This window comes from Nicotiana tomentosiformis, chromosome 3 (genome assembly GCF_000390325.3).
Source record: "Nicotiana tomentosiformis chromosome 3, ASM39032v3, whole genome shotgun sequence".
Lineage (NCBI taxonomy): Eukaryota > Viridiplantae > Streptophyta > Magnoliopsida > Solanales > Solanaceae > Nicotiana > Nicotiana tomentosiformis.
In genome coordinates, this window is record NC_090814.1 from 13547133 (window position 1) to 13567697 (window position 20565).

The 20565-nt window shown below is 41.4% G+C and overlaps 1 protein-coding gene and 1 long non-coding RNA gene across 10 annotated transcripts; one reads left to right on the forward strand and one right to left on the reverse strand.

Moving 5' to 3' along the window:
- Positions 1-232: 232 nt before the first annotated feature.
- Positions 233-1363, reverse strand: LOC104114448 (uncharacterized). The gene is made up of 2 exons (XR_690396.4): positions 692-1363; positions 233-609 (listed from the first exon to the last, which is right to left on the reverse strand). It is a non-coding gene; the product is annotated as an uncharacterized lncRNA (long non-coding RNA).
- Positions 1364-1502: 139 nt separating this feature from the next.
- On the forward strand, positions 1503-11665 carry LOC104114449 (uncharacterized). 9 transcript variants are annotated; one of them, XR_011414592.1, is made up of 7 exons: positions 1503-1890; positions 4122-4290; positions 4383-4579; positions 4758-4862; positions 4972-6668; positions 6978-7056; positions 11378-11665. XR_011414592.1 is itself a non-coding variant. In XM_009624907.4 (7 exons), exons 2-6 carry the CDS (start codon positions 4167-4169, stop codon positions 7009-7011), a joined length of 2166 nt encoding a protein of 721 aa, XP_009623202.1. In that variant the 5' UTR covers positions 1503-1890; positions 4122-4166; the 3' UTR covers positions 7012-7056; positions 11378-11665. The 9 variants fall into 9 exon arrangements, 6 of the variants coding, with proteins under 6 accessions (XP_009623202.1, XP_070052831.1, XP_070052833.1 ...); XR_011414593.1 differs by lacking the exon at positions 11378-11665 and adding an exon at positions 7399-7857 and having other exon boundaries at positions 4972-6713; XR_690397.4 differs by lacking the exon at positions 11378-11665 and adding an exon at positions 7399-7857.
- The last annotated feature ends 8900 nt before the right edge of the window (positions 11666-20565 follow it).

Consider the following 20565-nt stretch of genomic DNA (forward strand, 5'->3'; position numbering starts at 1 on the left):
GTTTCTTTGGCCATGTTGTTGAAAGTATCAACCTAGTATGGATCTACATAAGATACACACAGAGAAGTTACTAACCATGTTTTCACCTATTCTGCTCTTCGCTTTAATCGTAGTGCTCTTCCCATGAAGTGTCACCCATATTACTAACATAACAAATTCTACTGGAAAGAGTGAACTACTAATTGTCAGTTGAAATAGTAAACTGTTGGAATCCAAATCGTACAAACATTACTTAGCCAAAAAAAGTCACTAACAATTTCCATTAGTACTAAATAAAAATATTACAGATACAAGATTGTCCTAAGTAATTCACTTCATAAACGAGAAAGCAAATCCAACAATTAGGGCACTTAAAATTATGCTGAACATCTTCATCTTCAACACCTTGTCTTCCAATTTCATAGATTTTTTAACTGCAGAATTATTCATAGCCTCTAATACTTCAACCCTTTAATTCAAGCCATCCCTTTCAACTTTAAGAGCTTCCAAAGAAATATTCAACATATTAATCTCTCGATTTGCAGCTTCTAATCGTACATTGTTTATTGCAATTAACGCAGCATCAGTGAACTCTTCATCGTTCCATTGCCAGAAACCACATCCTTCATTCTAAACGAAACACAAACAACTTCAAACAACTGTTGAAATAATGGATATTAACATATATCCAAACATAAAAAATAAAAATTACCTCAAGTTTAGGACACTTGTAGAATGTCTCCTGGGTTTAGGAGAGTTTTCGAAGTGAAATGATTGGTAACTTCTCCACAATTGCACATCATCTTCGATGAACAACTATTCTCCGATATTGTATGCCTTTCGACGACCTAAACATCCTTAACGCATAAGTTTAAGAAGAAAAGAGATGAGAGAAAACACCAGAACTCTAAATTTGGTCGCTATTGATTTATCAATGGTTGATTTACGATGAGGGGAGGGTTATTAGGTTATCGGGTTTTTTAATTTAGAGTGGGGGGATCCGACGGGTCATGGGTTAGGACAGGTTAGTTCAGTTGTGGGATAGATTTTTAAGTTCAAATCTGTCACGTGTCCCATTTCGTCAAAAATAGAACAAATGTAGAACTTTGGTTAACGATAGAGATTTTAATAGCCTGAAAGTATAACAGAGGAGGGACATAAACTACCATTAGTTCAAATTTCCAAGAAGGTGCCTCAAGAGAAAATGTCAAGGGGAAGGCCAAAAGTTGAGCTTCTCTATGAAACATCATTATATGGCTAGAAATGAAAATGGGCATAAATAGAGCTTAAAATATTTAAAGAATCAAATCGAAGCAATTACAAAGTAAATATATATAGTAAGCATTAACCGATAACTTCGTAAAAATGATAATTAACTTTTTACTATTAAAAATTAAAAATTCACATATAGTGTATGTGAATTGAGTATTCTGAATCTTCAAACCCTCCCCCAAAACAAAATCCCCTGCCCCAAAAAGCCAGGGGAAGAGGGTTTTCTGAGTGTTTCAGTACTATTGCAAAAGCTGATTTGGTGTTGGAATGATGTGTGCTTTTAGCATTTGGCAACATCTTATTATAGTTTTTCCTTCTATCTTTTTAATATCCAAAAAATATTTCGAGTGACATCTATTCTCACTTTTGTAAATTTAGCGGTAAAATTAATAATTTTTTAGTGTAAAAATCTTTTCACATGAAACAATTGAATATCGAATTTTTACTATCATCATTACGGGGGTGTATTTCCAATTTCTCAAATCTCAAGGGGGACAAGTGTCGTTTTCCCAAAACCTGGAGCCTAATTACCCGAACCCGATGAGCCCGACCCGACTCTTTCGTAATATTATGCTCCTGCAACTTTCCCCGCTCTCAGTTTCTCTCCAACACCAAGTATTAGTTGCCCCAATTTTTAAGGTATGCATTCCAAAGTACTCATCTTTATTTATTTTTTTCCTATTTGCTCTTTGGAAATTTGGAAATATTCAGCTTTTATTTCAGGGTCCTCAGTCAAAAGAAAAAAGAAATTAACATGAATTTTGTTTTTGTTTATGTTGAAGCATATGCGGTTCTTAGTGTTTTTTTTAATAACCATAGGTGAAAAGGAATTTATTACAGAAATAGGTGTAATACGTATTAGATGTTAGCACTTTTACCATAGGTCATATGCTTTCTAGGAGTGGTTTAGCCTTTTAGAGATTTATACGTTTAGAAAATATACAGAAACTCTGATACTTTTTATTTGTATTTGCATAATATTGGCATGAGACGAGATTAAATGGAGTAAACTGGTCAGTGAGGATTCATATAGTCTGACTTGTTTGAGAATGAGGCGTAATAGCTATATGAATCCTGACTTGTTTGAGAATGAGGCGTAATAGTTGTTGTTGTTGTTGTTGTAGCCTTATAAGGATATTTTACTGAGCAAAGGTGAGTTGAGTATGTATCATTGTTCCAAGCCGGTAACGAAAACCTTTTCGAAAGTTAGGGAACTTTCAACATTTCTAGTTGAGATTGAAGTAATTTTTTATTTCCATAGTTTAGTTTTTGCATCTATTTTGTTGGTAAAAGCTGGCTTACATAGAAATCAAGTAAATGTGTTATATCCTTTGGTTGGTTGTTCATGTTATTGTGGTTGTGTTTGAGAGGAGAAGTACTATGTTGCTGTGTTTACCTAGCAGACTCCTCCAAACCGCCCCCTAAAGATGATACCTTTTTTTTATGACGGTGGTGTCTGAACCAGCTTAAGTGCACCTTGACTTTTAAATGGGGTACCTGCTTCCTCCCACCAGCACATGTACCGGATAACTCTATCCACGAATGCTTAGACATATGATATTGAATTTAGTGTTTTTTTTGTATAACCATCTGATCACCGGAATCAATGGCCCGACTAATCCAGATTCCCACAGTGTACAATTTGTTAAAGAGGGAGTGCGCTCCCAACCAGAGGGTATCTCCATTCCATACCCCAGTGTTTTGGATAGCGTGTGGCGACAAATAGCGACGAGGGCCCGCTTCACTGAGGCGAGAGGCGCGCAGCGAAGCGCTCGCCTTTTTTATGTGAAGCGACAATTTATACAAAAAACTAAAATATTATATATATAACTAAAAACTCAATAACAATAATAGATTAATAAATATATCAATTCACAATATGCAATTAATTCTACTCTATAACTGAAAAAGGAGGAAATTTCAGGTTTGAAGTTAGAAGTTCTCTGCCTTTGCCTCTGCAAAAACAGGGTGCAGTACTGCCGCTCAATCAAAAACAGAGCAAAAAATAAAAATAAAGAGAAGATCAGAAGAAGAAGAAAGACGAAAAAATAAAACAGAGCATAAACATACTCTCTGTTTTGTTTTTTGCTACACTGTTGCTTGACAAAAAACAGAGCAAAAAAAATAGAAAGAAGAAGAGAAGGTCAGAAGAAGAAGAAAAACTAAAAAAAACAGAGCAACAGACTCTCTGCTCTGCACTGTTGCTCGACAAAAAACAGAGCAAAAAAAATAGAAAGAAGAAGAGAAGAAGAAGGAAAAGGAAGAAAGAAAGAAAGGAGAAAGAAGAAAGAAGAAAGAAGAAGTCGAAGAAGAAGAGAAGCTTACCTGGGCTGGGTGGTCTTGGCTGCTCTGTTGTTAGAAAGTTGAAGAAGAAAGAAACATGAAATCGCTGCAACCCTAATGTTTTAAGTCGTTGGTCTTTTTTTTTAAAAATATCTAAGCCTTTTTCTTTCTTTATTTTCAAAAAGCAACGCCACAGCTCGCCTCTCGCTACACAGCGCCTCTCGCTACGCAGGCAGAGGCGCTCGCCTTTTACAATCGCAACGCAACAGAACCAAAATAGCGCAGGCTGCTCGCATCGCCTCGCCTCACGCTATTAGCGCTGAGGCGAGCGCTATTTATAACACTGCCATACCCTCTATTCTCGGGGCTTGAACCTAAGACCTCTGATTAAGGATGGAGGGATCCCATCCATTCCACCATACCCCTTGTTGGTGAACCTCAATTTAGTTTGGCCTTCTTGTTGAAGGATTTAGATGCGTCTTATTCGTACATTTTTGTAAATTTAAGAATTTTATGTAGGTGCACTATTCTCTGATTGTGCTGTCTATTTACGACACCTTTGTGTCATCTATCTTTGCGTTAGACAGTTATCTGAGATAACATAAATGTGAAGGAGGCTGACAATCAAATATATGATCCCGAAAGCACTCCAACAGTCTTTCATGGATACCAAGCTTAGCACGTCAAATTTACCGTGGATATGGGTGATTGAAACATTGGCAAGTTCCAATGAGATAGACACTTCTTTCCTCATCGGTATGTCTGAATTACTACTGCTTTGTGACATAAAAGCTGTTTTATTAACTGAGATAATGGCTGCTTTGACATTTCTGGTTTATGCATAACAGATTTGGTTCAGCAGAATCCTGAAGTTTCAGATGATATGGGGAGAAATGTAAGGGAACTGGTCTCTTTGAGATTTTTAGAGACCTTGTCTGTCCAGGAAATGTCAAATGCAAATGATGTCGCTTCAGTTCCCAGTGATAAAATTGAATTTGACCGATCAGTGCGCTCTGAAGATGTCCTCCGTCGCTTATTCTTGGGGGTAAGTATCTTACTTTTACTTATTAAATTTAGATCATATGATTCAGTATCTCAGTTTATTAAATGATTATTTTTCTTTAACTTTAGTAATTCATTTTACAAGGCCGTTCTCCGCTTGAGAGTTTCGAATGATGCTGTTTTTTCACTTGCTTAGATGTGCATCCTGTACATTTGACCAGGTCTCATCAGATCAAAAAATCGCTGGGCCTGAGGTGTCCAAATGGGATGTTCAGTCATTTATTACCAAGAAAAGATCTTGCTTGCCAAAATGTGCTCTGCAGCAAGTAAGCTAATCTTAATTTATATGTGGAATTTGATAAGTTTGCACATCTGCAATGTACCTGTCTGATTATCTGGGAATTGGGATTTGCTTTGTTTTTAATTGACAATCAGATTAAGGATGCTATGCTAGATACTACCAATCCTCTTTGTGCATCCTTGAGAGCAAAGAGTGGATTGGAGGTCGGCAGTCACTCCAGAGATGGAGATCGTTTTAATGCTGTTGATTTAAATGGTATTAAGCAGAGTCATGAAGTAAGAGGCACTGATGGTCAACATGAACATGTTTTACCAAATGAGAATGCAATTCCTCCTTCACCGGGCAATGAGAGTGGCCTGCAAGATAATCAACCGAGGACTCTGGTGCCTTCTAAGAGGAGAATCGATACTTTTACTGTTAATGAAGGAGAATACGGCGAACCTGAACCCATATCAAAGGACAGTTCTGATCGTTGCGTAAAGGCCTCCAAAAAGTTTAAACAGGAAGTCATTAGTCCCAGGTGCAATGTAGTTCATGATTTTGAATCATCTCAAAGAGATGGAGATTCAGCAGAATTATCTGCTGGAAATCTCCAAGCTATCGTCCGAAAAGGGAACTTGGAAAATAGAGCTCTTGTTGGAGGCTTGGATGGTAGTTGTGAGCGTGCTGCATCAAATATGGTTAGACAGAGCATTGGTCATGATGAGCTCTTGCCTCAAAAAGTGATTTCTGAGGAAAAGATTCAAAAAGTTGGAAGTAGCAGCAAACCTTCTGCTCAATTGAGAACATCAAGTGGCTCATCACAGCAGGTAGTTCATCAAGATTCTCGCATTCATGGAACTGAAGAACATCGGGAGTGCATTCGGGGAGATTTATTCAAAGATGAACCTTCTAAAGGAGCCAAAAAGAATGCTATGGAAGATGATAAACCTGAGGTCTCTAGTGACAGTGATGGATATCACAATGAGAAGACTGGCCTTTTAGCAAAGAGAGATGATTTCGTTAACTACTCTCAATGCACTCAGGGTCAAGATTCCTTAGCAACTCAAAAGGGTAGAGAGCTCAATCTCTGTGTGAAGTGTAATGAAGGTGGGCAACTGTTGGTTTGTAGTTCAGGCAGCTGCCCTTTGGTGGTTCATCATAGCTGTTTGGGTTCTGTCCCCAGCTTCGATAATGAAGGAAACTTCTATTGCCCCTTTTGTGCATATTCTCAAGCAATTTCTGAGTACCTGGAAGGCAAAAAGATGGCCTCGCTTGCTAGGAAAGATTTGGCTTCATTCCTTGGTGTTGGAGCTAGGCGACGATCAAAGAAATCCTCACGTAGCTCACATAGAATAAAGAAGAATCAGTCTAGAGAGGATGAAGAATTGTGCCATGATAATAACATTAAGGATTCTTTGAATAAAGTCAGGGGACCCAGGAGTGCTCCAGTCAGTAGAATTTCCTTGGACGGTGAAGTTATGGAGATGCCTTCACCTCAACCAGGGGCGTCTGTGCCTCATGAACCTGTGGCAGCTGGACAAAAATCCAAGAAATCGCCACCCAGATCGCATAGATTAAAGCAGAAGCTGTCCAGAGAACAAGAAGAATTGTGTCACAATGAGAACAGCAATAAGAACTCTTTGAATGAGGTCCAAGAACCAGGAAATGCTCCAGTCTGTAAAAGTTCTCCGAATGCTGAGGTTGCACAGACTGGCTCACCTCAAACAGAGACCTTTGCACCTCCTGAACTTGTGGGTGGACAGACTTCTTTTGTGGAAGAAAGTTCTGAAGATGAAGATGCGACTGCTTCCAAATATTGTGTGCGATTCAGGAATGCAGACAAGAACTAGTAAGTCTTTCACTTGAAAACTGCTCAAGTTTGCAAAATCATCTGGTTAGTGTGTTTATTCTTCCAAAAGATTCATCATCTTCTTCAGCTTTTCAGGATCTGCAGTGTTTAAATGAACACCATGCAGATATTTTTTCATAAGAATCTCTTTACGCTTAACTGAAACAGTGTTATGGTCGTTATCGCCGTTGGAATATGTGATGTTTCATTTGTTATTTTTCTTCTTATTCTCCCCTCTGCACCTTGATCATGGAGAAGCATTAATCATTTGCTAGAGCATTGTGATAATATGGTATGTAGTTTCTTTAGATTTGCAGTACCTATCTTGCAATTCCTCAAGTGAGGCAGAATCACCTCCATCGAAAAAGTAGAGGAAGAAGCACTAAAGGTACTTGCATCTTCTTTTTATCTAAAAGTTTTGTTTTTATTCTTTTTTCTGTTTTCCTATGCTAGTTCTGTCCTTTGTACTGTCGTTGCAAAGCACCCAATTGCTCTAGTAAAAGAGAAGTTATGCTATACTTTATTTCATTCATAAATTTTAAGGTCGATGGTTTAAATTTTTTTGTTTTACGTGAGAGTTACAATTTGCTTCTGCTTTTATTTATTTTTAAGGATTAATAGGGGACTCCGCATGATATCTGCATGCCTTTACACCTAATAACAGAAAGTTTTAAGTAGTTAGCACTCTGTACCTATTGTTTCTTATTAGTGTTTTCTGCTACTACTGCAGGAGGGAGTGTATATATTTTCAAAGTTTTTCGGATAGATGAAAGAAGATTTTGGAATCTGGAACTGATAGGTCTCAGACGGTCCCCTTTTAAGATTTTACCGGCTAGGACTGACCCCCAAACTGGGTTTCTGAATCTTATGGAGGCTCAGACCGAGTCCTTTACCAGGTTTAGTGGCATGTGAGCAATGAGGCTAGCCAAACACATTGTACATTGTTCTGGTAATTTTGTCCTTGGTGGGTATAGAAAAGGCTTAAAAATAGTGTACTATACCCCTTTACCAAGTTTAGTGGTATGCTAGCCAATAATTGCACATTGTTTTTGTAAATTTTTGGACCCTAGGTGGGTATAGAATGGCTTAAATAGTTTACTATGCTCCTTTACCAGGTTTAGTGATATGTGAATTATGAGCAATGAAGCTAGTGAATAAGCGAAGAATTACGTAGTGCTTTTAGTTTTTTGTCCTGTGTATCATAAGATAGTAATGTTCTTAGTAAGTAGTACTAGTATGATCCTACATTCCTACTATGATTTCAAGATTATAAAAAAGTTCCCACCTGTGAAGCACAAATGTGGACATGGACCAATAGTGCTGATGACGATTCAAAACTTTAAAATAAGAGAAGGAAAATTGAAAAACATACTTTGGTTTGTGATATTACATTTACCTCCCTTATTTTGACTTCTTTGTAAGATATATTTACCTTAATTATTATTAATTCAAAATGATTCCACTATGACCAATTTGTCCTTCCCAGTATATACTCTTTTAATTAATTGTAGGCAAAGATGGTGATGTTTGTTTGTGAAACTTTTAGGAAAAGTTCGTCCAAATCCATGGGAGCAGATTTATAATAGCATTTCTTTTAACATGGCTGCATGCATGGTGTGTAGTAATGCAGTACTAATTTTTATTCCTTCCAATTCTCTACTACAACAATAAACTCAATCTAATCTCACAAGTAGGGTCTGTGAAGGGTAGTATATACGCAGGCCTTAACCCTACCTGGTAAAGTAAAGAGGCTACTTTTGGTAGATCCGTGACTTAAAAGAAGAGAAAGAAAGAGGAACGGAAGAAGAAAAAGAAGGAAAACAAGAAAAAGAAAAAGAAAAGATGAAAAAGAAGGAGCATCAAATAGTAAAAACAGGAAAATATGATAGCTCGTGCGAACGAAACAATTAGGGTGTAAATAAAGCTCTAAGAATATTAAAATAAAGTAGTACTAATACTATTTGTTGGATATTGGGTTTTGAGTTACGGGTCACCCATATGTACTAACTCAGCCCATTTAGAAGAAATGGCGAAAGTTAATTACTAGAGAAGTTTATTAACTCCTAAAAAAATAGGAGAAGTGTCGCACGTTAAAAGAATAGGGGGAGCGTGCAAACAGTTGAAACGATCGGTAGTTCTGCCCATCTCTTCTTTATATATTTTTTTTCAATAGAGATTAAAATAACACAGAGATTCCCCCTCACATAAAAAGATAGAACACAGTAAAGTTAAGACATCTAGTTTGTAAACAAGAACTCTGTTTTCTAGAGATTCAGAGTACGACTTGGGGCTATTATTTTGATGGTGAGTTCAACAATTCTTCTGCTAAGTTGTTGACAGGTACGTGTAACGACCCGCCCGGTCGTTTCGAGAGTTGTAGCCTCGTTTCCCTATTTTCTGCTTCTTTTGTGTTCTACAACTGTTATATGACTTACCGAGTTAGTTGGTTCGGGTCCGGAGTGATTTCAGAGTGAATTGAGACACTTAGTCTCTTAATTAGAAGCTTAAGTCGACATCCGGTCGGACGTGATTTGATAGGTTTCGGCATCGTTTGTAGAATTTGAAAATTTCGAAGTTCATTAGGCTTGAATCCGTGTGTAATTCGTGTTGAGGTTGTTTGAGGTGATTTGAGGATTCGACTAAGTTCGTATTGGGTTATAAGACTTGTTGGTATGTTTGGTTGAGGTCCCGGGGGCCTCGGGTTGATTTCGGGTGGTTAACGGACCAAGTTTTGAAGTTGGAAGAGTGCTGAAGTTTGGACTCAGCTGGTGTAATCGCACCTACGGAAGTTTAATCGTACGTGCGAGCCCACAGAAGCGAAGAGGGAGGCCGCAGAAGCGGGCAAGGCCAGGAAGGGCAGGGGACGCATGTGCGTAGGAGAATGCGCATCTGCGAGCCCGCAAATGCGTGAATGGCTCCGCAGATGCAAAGTTTGAAGACTTGGGCATTTCTGCAGAAGCGGACGAAGGGCCGCAGAAGCGCCTCCACAGGTGCGAGACCTGGAGCGCAGGTGCGAGCCAAGTGGCTTAAGTGGTTTCTGCAGAAGCGGTTCCGCAGGTGCGGATGAGAGGTCGCAGGTGCGAAAGGCCTGGGCAGAACATATAAATACGGGACTTCGAGATTTTTCACCATTTTCACCACTTTGAGCTCGGATTTTGGAGGATGTTTAGAGGGATTTTGAAGTGATTATTGAGGTAAGTTCCTTGTTCCCATTTATCTTCAATAATGATGTTTCCCAACTGATTTTACACCTAGTTGGTGAGTTTTTGAGGTGCAATTTGGGGGTTTAGGGCTAGAGAATTGGAGAGTGAATTTTGGGGATTTGGATGACTAAATGGTGTCAGATTTTGATAAATTTGGTATGGTTATACTCGTGAGTGAATGAGCTTTCAGGTTTTGTGACTTTTGTCGAATTTCGAGATGTGGGTCTGGGGGCCGGTTTGAGCCAATTTCGAATTTTGGCTTATTTCGTGTTTTTCTTATGGAATTGAGTCTTTTAGCCTATTTTAAATGTATTGTACTGCTTGTGGCTAGATTCGGGGCGTTGGGAGACCGATTCGAGAGGCAAAGGCACTTTGGAGTAGAGTTTTGCACGGTTTGAGGTAAGTAACAGTTTTAAATCAGGTCCTGAGGGTATGAACCCTCGGATTATTATATTATGTGAGTAATTTGGAGGTGACGCACATGCTAGGTGACGGGCGTGTGGGCGTACACCGTGGGACTTGGGACTTGGTCTATTCCGTGAAACTGGAAAGTTAAATAAGCTTGTTGTTAGCTATGTGCCCTTTCTGTGCTATAGAAATTTGACAGTGAATCATGTTAGAAATTATGCTTAGGCTATGTGTTGGTGCTGTAAAGACCCCCTGTGGTCGTGATACCTGTTAAACCTTCCTGCTTGTTCTTACTTGTACTCAGTCGTAGTATTACTTGCATATTATACCTCAGTCTATGTTATTCCCTATTGATACATTATATCATTGTGTTTTGGGGTGATTCCCCTTTATTACTGAGGGCCGTGAGACTAGAGAGGTTGATGACTGAGTGAGGCTGAGGGCCTGTATGTGAGGTATACTATAGTCCGTGAGTTGTCCGTGCGGATTCTGATATGATACTGTAGCACGTGATTTGTTCGTACGGATCTTGATATGATACTATAGCACGTGAGTTGTCCATGCAGCACGTGAGTTGTCCGTACGGATCTTGATATGATACTATAGCACATGAGTTATCCGTGCAGCACGTGAGTTATCTGTGCGGATCTTGATAAGATACTATAGCACGTGAGTTATCCGTACGGATTATAGCGCTTGGGCTATAGGAGCCCCTCCGGAGTCTGTACACCCTCAGTGAGCGCAGGTACCTATTGAGTGTGAGTATTGAGGGCTGAGAGCCGAGTGTTGAGCTATTGAGAGAGCTTGAGGGACTGTTGCCCTAAGAGGTTGCACTTGTTTCATTTGTTGCTGCACTTAGATGATTTATGTCATTATTCTGAAACTTCTAGAAAATATTGTATCTTGTTTTACCTTAACTTGGTAATGTGTAACAGACTTGACTTAAATTGCCAGAATTGAATCATGTCTACTTTCATTGCTAAAATTACTGAAATGAACTATATTTGTATAGCTCGTCACTACCTTTCAATTCCTTAATTATTATTGTTACTTACTGAGTTGGTTGTACTCACGCTACACCCTGCACTTCATGTGCAGATCCAGGTGTTTCCGGTCACGAAGGACGTTGATCTCGTGCGTGGTTGAGTATCGGAGATTCACAAGGTAGCTGCCGGCGTTCGTAGTCCTTGTCTCTCCTTCCTTGTTATCTTTTCTTTTCTGTATTGGTATTTTGACGCTGACTCTTATTGACACTGTTTCTTAGATTGGTTGTTTATATGCTCATGACTTGGTGACACCCGATATTTGGGGCTATTTTTTCGCACTGTATTTTGTGTTTAACTACTGTTTTTACGAAAACTCTGTCATGTAAAAGCTTTTAACTTATCTTTTGTGAAACATTAGAAGTATTTTTGAGAATCGGCTTGCCTAGTACCATTGATAGGCGTCATCACAACAGGTTAGGATTTTTGGTCGTGACAAGTTGGTAACCGAGCCTAGGTTACATAGGTCTCACGAGTCATGATCAGGTTTAGTAGAGTCTTGCGGATCGGTACGGACACGTATGTACTTATCTTCGAGAGGCTGTCGAACCCTTAGAAAATTCCACATTCTTGAATTCTTGTTGTGCGAATCTTTTGATTCTGGTAACTAAATTTCTGTTGTTCTAACTCTCTCACAGATGGTGAGGACGCATACTACGGGGCAGGATGGGCAGCCACCTGTACCACCAGTCGGGGCCGCGATAGGCCGAGGCCGCGGTAGGGGGAAGAGGTGCAGCCCGCACAATAGCTAGGGCAGCACCTGTAGAACCACCAGTTGCCCCAGTTCAGGAGCAGGCTCCAGTTGTGGATGAGCCTGTGTGACCAGCTCAGGCACCACCTGTGCCCATTGTGATTCCAGGCCTTCAGGAGGCCTTAGCTCAGATTCTGACCGTGTGCACCAGTCTTGCTCGGGTGGTCTCTGTTCCGGCCACAGTAGCCACTTCTCAGGTCGGGGGAGGTGCTCAGACTCCCGCCGCCCGCACACCAGAGCAGGTGGTACAGGGACTCCAGACGTTGGGGGTACCACCAGCCCAGCCGGTTGCAGCTGCTCAGGACTATGTGGTTCCTGTCATGCCCGATGATGAGCAGCGTAGATTGGAGAGATTTGGAAGACTTGAGCCTTTCAGTGGTACAGAGGGAGAGGATGCACAGGGCTTCTTGGATAAGTGCCAAAGGATACTCCGTACAGCAGGTATTCCAGAGACTAGTGGGGTCTCATTCACTACTTTTCAGTTCTCTGGGGCTGCCTTCAGTTGGTGGGAGGCTTACGAGAGGCGTAGGTCGGTCGGCGCAGCACCCCTTACCTGGCAGCAGTTCTCCGTTCTCTTCCTCGAGAAGTTCGTGCCTCAATCCCGCAGAGAGGAGTTGCGCAGACAGTTCGAGCAGCTTCGTAAGGGTGATATGTGCGTGACGCAGTATGAGATGAGATTTTCTGAGTTGGCCCGTCATGCTGTCTGGTTGGTTCCCACCGACAGGGAGAGGATCAGGAGGTTCGTAGATGGCCTCACTTTTCAACTGCGATTGCTTATGACTAGAGAGAGAGTGTGTCTAGTGCTACTTTTGATGAGGTTGTCGACATTGCTTGTCAGATTGAGACGGTTCGCAGCCAGGAGCGGGTTGAGAGAGAGGCCAAGAGGCCTCGTGGACAGGGTGGATTCAACGGTGTTCCTTCTGGGGGTCAGTTCCACCACGGTAGGGGTGGTCCTTTCAGACATGCTCAAACGGCTCACCCAGTTCACCGTGGTGCATCATCTGGCCATGGTTCACACAGTTATCAGTATGGTCAGTCTTCATTCAGTGCACTACCAGCGCAGAGTTCTCACCTTGCCTCGTCATCTCATGTGTCTACGGGTAGTTCCTCGGGGTAGTAGGAGCAACAGTTCCGTCAGAGGAGGGGTTGTTTCGAGTGCGGAAATTTTGGTCACATTAAGAGAGATTGCTCTAGGTTGTTGAGTGGGACTCCACAGCAGAGTTCTCAGCCGATGGAACCAACACGAGCAACTCCACCACCCACCCACCCAGCTCGGGATAGGGCTCAGTCAGCTAGGGGTCGCCCTAGAGGGGGAGGCTGATCAGGGGACGGCTAGGCCCGTTTCTATGCTCTCCCTGCTAGACCAGATGTCATTGCTTCGGATGTTGTGATCACACGTGTTGTCTCAGTTTGCCACAGAGATGCCTCTGTATTATTTGACCCTGATTTTACTTATTCATATGTGTCCTCGTATTTCGCTCATTATCTGGATATGCCTCGCGAGTCTCTAGTTTCATCTGTTCATGTATCTGCTCCGGTGGGCGATACTATTATTGTGGACCGAGTATATCGGTCATGTGTGGTGACTATTGGGAGTCTGGAGACCAGAGTATATCTCTTGTTGCTTAGTATGGTCGATTTTGACGTGATTTTGGGTATGGACTGGTTGTCTCCATGTCATGCGGTTCTAGATTGTCACGCTAAGACCGTGACGTTGGCGATGCCGGGGTTGCCGAGGGTTAAGTGGAGCTGCTCTATAGACTATGTTCCCAGTAGAGTGATTTCATACTTGAAGGAGCAACTTTAGGAACTCCTTGATAAGGGGTTTATTCGGCCTAGCGTGTCACTTTGGAGTGCACCAGTTCTATTTGTGAAGAAGAAGGATGGTACTATGAGAATGTGCATTGATTACAGACAGTTGAACAAGGTCACGATCAAGAACAAGTATCCTTTGCCGCGTATTGATGATCTATTTGACCAGCTTCAGGGGGCGAGGGTGTTCTCCAAGATTGATTTGCGGTCAGGATATCACCAGTTGAAGATTCGGGACTCAGATATTCTTAAGACAGCTTTCACGACCCTATATGGCCATTATGAGTTCCTTGTGATGTCTTTTGGGCTGACCAACGCCCCAATAGCGTTCATGCATATGGATTCGAAGAAGATAGAGGCGGTTCGGAGTTGGCCCAGACCGTCCTCGGCCACGAAGATTCGGAGTTTTCTTGGTTTGGCTGGTTATTACCGTCGTTTTGTAGAGGGTTTCTCATCTATCGCATCGCCCTTGACCAAATTGACCCAAAAGGGTTCTCCTTTCAGGTGGTCGGATGAGTGTGAGGAGAGCTTTCAGAAGCTCAAGACTGCTTTGACCACGGCTCCAGTTCTAGTTTTACCATCAGCTTCTGGTTCTTACACAGTGTATTGTGATGCTTCTCAGATCGGTATTGGGTGTGTTATGATGCAGGAGGGCAGAGTGATTGCTTATGCTTCGCGCCAGTTGAAGCCTCATGAAAAGAACTATCATGTCCACGACCTTGAGTTAGCAGCTATTGTTCATGCCTTGAAGATCTGGCGGCACTATTTGTACGGTTTCCATTATGAGATTTACACCGATCACCGGAGCTTGCAGCATCTGTTCAAACAGAAGGATCTTAACTTGCGTCAGCGGAGGTGGTTGGAGCTTCTTAAGGACTATGATATCACCATTTTGTATCATCCCGGGAAGGCCAATGTGGTGGCCGATGCCTTGAGTCACCGGGAGGAGAGTTTGGGGAGCTTAGCATATCTTCCAGCAGCAGAGAGGCCATTGGCATGGGATGTTCAGGCCTTAGCCAGCCAGTTTGTTAGATTGGATGTTTCTGAGCCAAGTCGAGTATTGGCTTGTGTGGTCTCTCGGTCTTCTCTTTATGATCGTATCAGGGAGCGTCAGTATGATGATCCATACATGTTTGTCCTTAAGGAAACGGTTCAGCACGATGATGCTAAGGAGGTCACTATTGGGGATGATGGTTCATTGAGGATGCAGGGTAGGCTATGTGTGCCCAATGTAGATGGTTTGCGTGAGTTGATTCTCCAGGAGGCTTACAGTTCACGATATTCTATTCATCCGGGTGCCGCGAAAATGTATCAGGACTTGATACAGAATTACTGGTGGAGGAGAATAAAGAAGGACATAGTGGAGTATGTAGCTCGGTGTCTAAATTGCCAACAGGTGAAGTATGAGCATCAGTGACCAGGTAGGTTGCTTCAGAAGTTAGAGATTCCGGAGTGGAAGTAGGAGTGGACCACTATGGATTTCGTTGTTGGTCTTCCATAGACTCAGCGGAAGTTTGATGCAGTTTGGGTGATTGTGGACAGGCTGACCAAATCAGCTTATTTCATTCATGTGATGACTACCTATTCTTCCGAGCAGCAGGCTCGAGTGTATATCCGCGAGATCGTCAGGCTTCATGGCGTACCGGTATCTATCATCTCTGATCGAGGCACGCAGTTTACATCACGGTTATGGAGGGCCGTGCAACATGAGTTGGGTACTCGAGTGGAGTTGAGCACAGCATTTCACCCTCAGACAGACGCACAGTCCGAGCGCACTATTCAGATATTAGAGGATATGCTTCGTGCGTGCATAATGGAGTTTGGGGGTTCGTGGGATCAGTTCTTGCCACTAGCGGAGTTTGCCTACAACAACAGTTATCAGCCGAGCATCCAGATGGCACCGTATGAGGATCTGTATAGTAGGCGGTGTAGGTCTCCAGTGGGTTGGTTCGAGTCGGGCAAGGCTAGATTACTAGGTACAGGTTTGGTTCAGGATGCTCTAGAGAAGGTAAGGTGATTCAGGATAGACTACGCACAGCCCAGTCCAGACAGAAGAGTTATGCAGATCGGAAGGTTCGCGGTATTGCATTCATGATTGGAGAGCGAGTCCTGCTCCGGGTGTCACCCATGAAAGGTGTTATGAGGTTTGAAAAGAAGGGCAAGTTGATCCCGAGGTTTATCAGCCCATTTGAGGTGTTGCGACGTGTTGGGGAGGTTGCTTATGAGCTTGCCTTGCCTCCCAGTCTAGCAGGAGTTCATCCAGTATTCCATGTTTCTATACTCTGGAAGTATCATGGCGATCCGTCTTATATGTTGGATTTCAGCTCAGTCCAGTTGGATAAGGATTTATCTTATGTTGAGGAGCCGGTGGCGATCTTGGATAGGCAGGTTCGAAAGCTGAGGTCGAAGAATATTACTTCTGTGAAGGTTCAGTGGAGGGGTCAGTCGGTCGAGGAGGCGACTTGGGAGACTAAGCAAAATATGTGCAGCAGTTATCCTCATCTTTTCACCACTTCAGGTATGTCTCTATACTCGTTCGAAGACGAACGTTTGTTTAAGAGGGGGAGCATGTAATGACCCGACCGGTCATTTCGAGAGTTGTAGCCCCGTTTCCCCAATTTCTGCTTATTTTGTGTTCTACAGCTGTTATATGACTTACCGGTTAGTTGGTTCGGGTCCGGAGTGATTTCAGAGTGAATTGAGACACTTAGTCTCTTAATTAGAAGCTTATGTTGGAAAAGTCGACCGGATGTCGACTTATGTGTAAACAACCTCATATTTGAATTTTGATGGTTCCGTTAGATTCGTTAGGTGATTTTGGACTTAGGGACTTAGGAGAATGCGCATTTGCGAGCCCGCAGATGCGTGAATGGCTCCGCAGATGCGAAGTTTGAAGGCTTGGGCATTTCCGTAGAAGCAGATGAAGGGTCGCAGAAGCGCCTCCGCAGGTGCGAGACCTGGAGCGCAGGTGCGAGCCCAGTGGCTTAAGTGGTTTTCGTAGAAGCGGAGGTTTAACCGCAGAAGCGGTTCCACAGGTGTGGATGAGAGGCTGCAGGTGCGAAAGGCCTGGCAAAACATATAAATGCGGGACTTCGAGATTTTTCACCACTTTGAGCTCGGATTTTGGAGGATGTTTAAAGGGATTTTGGAGTGATTACTGAGGTAAGCTCCTTGTGCCCACTTATCTTCAATAATAATGTTTCCCCACTGATTTTACACCTAGTTCATGAGTTTTTGAGGTAAAATTTGGGTGTTTAGGGCTAGAGAATTGGAGAGTGAAATTTGGGAATTTGGATGACCAAATGGTGTCGGATTTTGATAAACTTGGTATGGTTAGACTCATGAGTGAATGGGCTTTCAGGTTTTGTGACTTTTGTCGGATTTCAAGACGTGGGCCTAGGGGCCGGTTTGAGCCAATTTTAGATTTTGGCTTATAATTTTGTGTTTTTGCTTATGGAATTGATTCCTTTAGTCTATATTAATTGTATTATACTGCTTGTGGCTAGATTCGGGGCGTTTGGAGACCGAATTGAGAGGCAAATGCACTTTAGAGTAGAGTTTTGCGCGGTTTGAGGTAAGTAACAGTTTTAAATCTGGTCCTGAGGGTATGAAACCCCGGATTATTATATTATGTGAGTATTTTGGAGGTGACGCACATGCTAGGTGACGGGCGTGTGGGCGTGCATCGTGAAAATTGGGACTTGGTCCATTCCGTGAAACTGGAAAGTGTAATAAGCTTGTTGTTAGCTATGTGCCCTTTCTGTGCTATTGAAATTTGATAGTGAATCATGTTAGAAATCATGCTTAGGTGATGTGTTGTTGCTGTAAAGACCCCCAGTGGTCGTGATACCTGTTGAACCTTCCTACTTATTGTTACTTGTACTCAGTCGTAGTATTACTTGCATATTATAGCTCAGTCTCTGTTATGCCTTATTGATACATTATATCATTCTGTTTTGGGCCGATTCCCCTTTATTACTGAGGGCCGTGAGACTAGAGAGGTTGATGACTGAGTGAGGCCGAGGGCCTATTTGTGAGGTATTTATACTATAGCACATGAGTTGTCCGTGCGGATTCTGATATGATACTGTAGCACGTGAGTTGTCAGTGCGGATCTTGATATGATACTATAGCGCGTGAGTTGTCCGTGCGGATCTTGATATGATACTATAGCACGTGAGTTGTCCGTGCAGCACATGAGTTATCCGTGTGGATCTTGATATGATACTATAGAACGTGAGTTGTCCGTTCGGATTATAGTGCTTGGGCTGTAGGAGCCCCTCCGAAGTCTGTACACCAACAGTGAGCGCAGGTACCTATTGAGTGTGAGTATTGAGGGCTGAGAGTCGAGTGTTGAGCTATTGAGAGAGCTTGAAGGACTGTTGCCCTGAGAGGTTGCACTTGTTTCATTTGTTGCTGCACTTAGATGATTTATGTCATTGTTTAGAAACTTCTGGAAAAAAAATTGTATCCGATTTTACCTGAACTTGGTAATGTTTAACTGACTTGACTTAAATTGCAGGAATTAAAATATGTTTACTTTCATTGCTGAAATTACTAAAATGAACTGTATTTGTATAGCTCATCACTACCTTTCAGTTTCTTAATTATTATTGTTACTTACTGAGTTGGTTGTACTCACGCTACCCCGGTCACGGAGGACGTTGATCTCGTGCGTGGTTGAGTATCGGAGATTCACGAGGTAGCTATCGGCGTTCGCAGTCCTTGTCTCTCCTTCCTTGTTATCTTTTCTTTTCTGTATTGGTATTTTGACACAGACTCTTGTAGACACTGTTTCTTAGACTGGTTGTTTATATGCTCATGACTTGGTGAAACCCGATGTTTGGGCTATTTTTTCGCACTGTATTTTGAGTTTAACTCTTGTTTTTACGAAAATTCTGTCATGTAAAAGCTTTTGACTTATCTTTTGTGAAACATTGGAAGTATTTTTGAGAATCGGCTTGCCTAGTACCATCGATAGGCGCCATCACGACAGGTTAGGATTTTGGGTCGTGACAATACGCTAATGTTGTTCCTCGCCCAGCCAGTTAATCTAACATTGGTATGCATTGTTTCTTTCCTGTTTTGGATTGCCTCGACGAGCGATACTACTCTTGGAGAGTCCTATTTTACTATATATTGAATTCTGCAATAGCAGTGACTGGGCGTTATGGCTTAGTTATGGAAGTGAAACAAACCGTTTTTCTTTTACTGATGGTTTTGTTTCTTTAAAAATGGAATAAGTTAGATAGATTTGTAGATTTTCTTTTGACGGTGCCGCATGATTTTGGTGCCGTTTGCGTCAAAGAAATTGGTTTATTAACGGTAATCTGCACTCCATGATCTCTCCGGTAATATTATCTAGAAAAAGACAATTCATGTATATGAGTCCTAAACTTTGATTGATTAACAAAGTTTGTCATGCCTTAAAAATGTGTTTGGTAAACCCTGATTCGCTATTAAAATAGGGCGATTTGCGTCATAACTGTTGTTCTATTATTAGTGCCAATGATTTATTGTCTTGATGTTTAGATGGGTATATACAAGAATCCCTATAATAGATAAAATGGACAAAAACAAAGTCTTGAAGTAATCTATTTGGATCTCTGTATTTAATATGAAAAGCCTACAAAAATGTTATGGAACCTGTAAGATGTACATGGATTTCAGTGGAAACCATTTAACTGAATGATTGTTTCTTTTTCAGACATGTAATCGGTGGTATCTTTCTTTGGGAAGTTTTTGACTTATATAACCGCCTATTGTCTTTTCATAATTAATATAAATATATTTCAGAATATGCCAAGTCAATATTAGTAACATGAAAGGTTCTTCATCTCTTGGTCATGTTTCAGTGATTCAACACATAGTTGTTACCTCACTGAGTATTGCATTATTTGTTTTGGCTAGTGGATAACTCTTGATCTCCTTAATATAGAAAATTAGTTTAGCCCTAATTCCTTACGTAGATATACTTCTACGAGTGATTGTGACAAATGTTGTCACATTGAATGGTTGTAGCCATTCTTAATGTTTCCTTAGTCCTATTTCAGATATGGCCGAACATGGACAAGTTTGAATTATACCAAGTGGGAGTTCTCGAAGTCGAGAAAGGGAGCAACGTAGATGGATGCATCGTCGAGAACTTATTTCTATAATGATTAAGACTTGGAGACTGAAGTCATCAGGAATATCTCGAGAGAGATGCAAAATGAGTTAAGGGATCGGAGGGCCGAGCGAACGAAAGGAGAAAAGAAACTTAGGGAGTTTAAAGAATTTAAAATGGGCCCTGATGCTTCTAGTCCTGAACATGTATACCTTTTTCAGTTAAAAAGAGCTGAATTGTCTAATTACATAGAGATTACTGATAGAAAGTGTTAGCTATTTTACCGGACTCTCTTCGAAAACCTTGGGGTGAAGTTTTAACTGATATTTATCATGATATTTGGCCTTGTGCACCTTTTAGCGTATATATGTAAGAGTTCGTATTCAGTTGGTATATGTATGTCCTAGTAAACATGGAAATTGTTATTATATATTTTATTTTAATGAAATTTGAATTTGTTGTTGTTAGTCTCGCCAGTTACATGTATTATTTATTTTTTTGTTTTGTAATGGATTGAGACTCGAAATGAAGCATACACTAAGAATTGATTTTAATATTAATTAAAATATTTAGA